The sequence below is a fragment of the Platichthys flesus genome, chromosome 5, assembly GCF_949316205.1.
Source record: "Platichthys flesus chromosome 5, fPlaFle2.1, whole genome shotgun sequence".
Taxonomy (NCBI): Eukaryota; Metazoa; Chordata; class Actinopteri; order Pleuronectiformes; family Pleuronectidae; genus Platichthys; species Platichthys flesus.
The window spans coordinates 26,963,790-26,967,025 of NC_084949.1; the positions used below are offsets into that span (position 1 = coordinate 26,963,790).

Sequence of the window (3,236 nt, forward strand, 5' to 3'; positions counted from 1 at the left end):
TATGAACCTTCACAGGAGCACGTGCTCAGAACATCTGGATTCTGGATTTCCTCCTCGCGACTCGTCTGCGCTCCACTGAGGAGCCGAGGCCCGAGGACAGGAGGAGCCTCTGGTCAAACAAACAGCAGACACGCCGTCTGTCAACAGGCCCCGCCCACTTTGACCCCTGACCCCACCAGACACCTCCACCTCCTCCTCACAGATCCCGTGTGTTGATGTGTTCAGTAACACGGATCACTTCCTGTCACAGATCAGCCAGACTCAACACAGACCAACAGGGCGGAGAGGGAGCACAGGGTGAGTGTGTGAGACATACAGTACACACAACCACACACACACAGACACACACACTCACCCCAACCTACACTCTCCATACGGTCTTGATCCAGGCAGTGTAAATTACTGTGTTGACAAGTTGTTGTGCACACAACTTTGACAGAGCAGGAAACGGGACCAAAAGCTCGTTGACAAACCAAACCCCATCAGCTGTCCATGGAGAACAACGTCCACCGAGACACTGGGACGTCCAGGAGGGGACGAGCCCAGAGGCAGGGACACTCAGGGTCCCCAGGAGGCTCCCTGCTGAGCTCTGGATCAGAGCTAGATGTTTTTTATGGTAACAGTTAGTCTCTATTGGAAAGAAAAGTATAGTGTATAGTGTGTGTGTGTGTGTGTGTGTGTGTAAGTAAAAAAGAACTCAACAGCATATGGACAGATTTGATCCAAACTCTGTGTGAATATTACTTTGGAGTTTATATCCAGATGATTTAGTTTTGGAGCTGATCGGTCAAACTTCAAAAAGGTAAAAACACATGATCCACAAATATCCGGATAATAAATAAATATAAATGATAAGTGATGCACTAATCTGTAGGTAAAAATGTAGATACTCATGACCTGGAGCTATGACCTTATGACCTGGAGCTAAAATATTTATGATCACATGGCAGGAAATGTTTCTACTGCCCCCATGTGGCCAGGAAATCCCTTATTGCAGGTCTAACTTATAACTTGAGTAAGACGTGTACACATATTCACTCATGTACAGTACACATGTTGATGTGAATATCTTGGTGTGTTCTGCATTCCTGTGAGTTTCTGTGTGTGTGTGTGTGTGTGTCAGAGATTGTTGGCGTGTGTGTTACTGAGCATGAGCAGGCAGAATCTCCCACTAAGCAGCTGTCAGAGCAGCGCTGGCTATCGTCTTCCCCGGGGGTCGGCCTGTCAACTTGTCCCACTGACGGTTCTCTGCTCTCAGCCTCGCCTCGGCTGGCCCGGGGCTGGTGTGTGTGTGTGTGTGTGTGTGTGTGTGTGTGTGTGTGTCCTGCTCCTGCTCTTGCTGGGGCCCTGGCAAATCTGATAATTACTGTCCTGACAATGAGACCCCCCCCCCTGACCCCACCTCGAAGCCCCTGCACCCCCAGACCTCCCCGAACAGCCTCCAGAGAGAAGAGGCTTCCATCTTGATACACACGTACACTGGCTCACACACATGAAGCTGATGTTTCACACATAGAAACACAGAGACGAAGAAAAACATGCAAAGCTTGAAAGAAAGTTTCGGAGGGACATTGTGTGATTTTGTGTAGAGAGAAAAAATATTCCATAGTTTAATATTGTGAATTAAGTCTTGAAGTGGTTATATTTTATGAGGCATGTTGGGTGACATGAGTGTAGTTGTGTTTATTGTACAGTTTAATTCATATCAAACAAATAACTTCAGACAGTGTGCTTTGATGACTCAGGTCTGACCACAGCCAGAGAGGTTCAAAGGCAACTAACTCAAAGGAGAAACTTTTCAAGGGCACGGCTGCCTTTGAACCTTCTCTCCTCCAAATCCTTAAATAGGATGAACAACCATCATCAGACCAGCGCTTCACAGAAAAGATCCTTTATCACTGAAGAAGCCGGCTGCTAAGAACAAAGCTGTGATGGAGCAGAAGGAGGAGAACGCTGCTCTAGATGCAGACAACACCGCTCTGAAGAGGCAGCTGGATTCAGAGAGCACCGCTCTGAAGACAGAGGATGTATTTAAAGTTGCTTTGCTTGAAGAGAACATTGCACTGGTGAAGAAGCTGAATGCTGCGAACCAAGCTGTGATGGAGCAGAAGGAGGAGAACGCTGCTCTAGATGCAGACAACACCGCTCTGAAGAGGCAGCTGGATTCAGAGAGCACCGCCCTGAAGAAGCAGGCTGTTTATAACGCTGCTCTAGATGCAGATTACACCTTTCTGAAGAAGCAGCTGGATTCAGAAAGCACCGCTCTGAAGAAGCAGGCTGTTTATAACGCTGCTCTGCTTGAGGAGAACATTGCATTGGTGAAGGAGCTGAAGGCTGCAAACCAAGCTGTGATGGAGCAGAAGGAGGAGAACGCTGCTCTGGCTGATCTAGCTGCAGACAGAAAGGCTCTGATGAAACGGCTAACTGCTAAGAACGCATCTCTGAGGGAGCAGAGAGCCTCTGCTGCCTCTCAGCTGCATCAGGCCAGAGAGGACTTGTTCAGGATTGAGAAGGCTGTGGAATCAGCAAAGGCCACAGAGGAAGAGTTGGAGAAGAAGCTCAAAGATCTACAGACAGCGATAAATGTGAAGGAGAAAGAAAACGTTTCCCTGAGCGCTGATCTCCAGCTCCAGGACATGGACAAGGTGATAGTGGAAAACAAGTGGAAGGCGAAATTTGACGATCTGCAGGAGAACTATGAGGAGAAGAAAGAGGATCTGATGAACCAGATCAGGGAGGCCGAGGAGAAGCTGTCTGCTGAGCAGGAGGACTCAGTGGAAAAAGAGAGAAAGACGGATGAAGAGTTAAACCGCCTCATTCTGCAGAACATCGAGCTTCAGGTTACATCAGAACATTTTAGATTTGAATTATACGGATTGATTTGTTTCATGTTCAGACTCTGAAGAAGAAAAATGCTGAAACTTATGTTGTCTCTGTCTTTTCAGAGACTCAGGCTGAAGACGAATGAGTACAGAGAGAAGGTCAAGGTGGAGAAGAAGGAGAAGAAGAAGCAGGAAAAGAAAGCGCAACAAGAGAGAGACAAGAAGGAGAAGGAGGAGAGGAAAATACTAAAGAAGAGAGAGAAGGAGGAGAGAGAAGAAGAAGAAGTTGGGACCATGTTTACATGTTTTCATTTTAAACGACGGAGCTCGTCCTAATCTCCATTTTCATCTTTCATCTACCTCAAGCACCTTCTCATCCTGACTCCCCCCACTCCCTGACCCGTTAACCCCTTC

The 3,236-nt window shown here is 47.5% G+C and overlaps 1 protein-coding gene across 5 annotated transcripts; it reads left to right on the top strand.

Moving 5' to 3' along the window:
- Positions 1-3,236, top strand: LOC133954078 (golgin subfamily A member 6-like protein 26). 5 transcript variants are annotated; one of them, XM_062388366.1, is made up of 4 exons: positions 1-297; positions 440-616; positions 1,746-2,840; positions 2,946-3,236. In XM_062388366.1, exons 3-4 carry the CDS (start codon positions 1,932-1,934, stop codon positions 3,156-3,158), a joined length of 1,122 nt encoding a protein of 373 aa, XP_062244350.1. In that variant the 5' UTR covers positions 1-297; positions 440-616; positions 1,746-1,931; the 3' UTR covers positions 3,159-3,236. The 5 variants fall into 5 exon arrangements, with proteins under 5 accessions (XP_062244350.1, XP_062244349.1, XP_062244351.1 ...); XM_062388365.1 differs by having other exon boundaries at positions 1,849-2,840; XM_062388367.1 differs by having other exon boundaries at positions 445-2,840.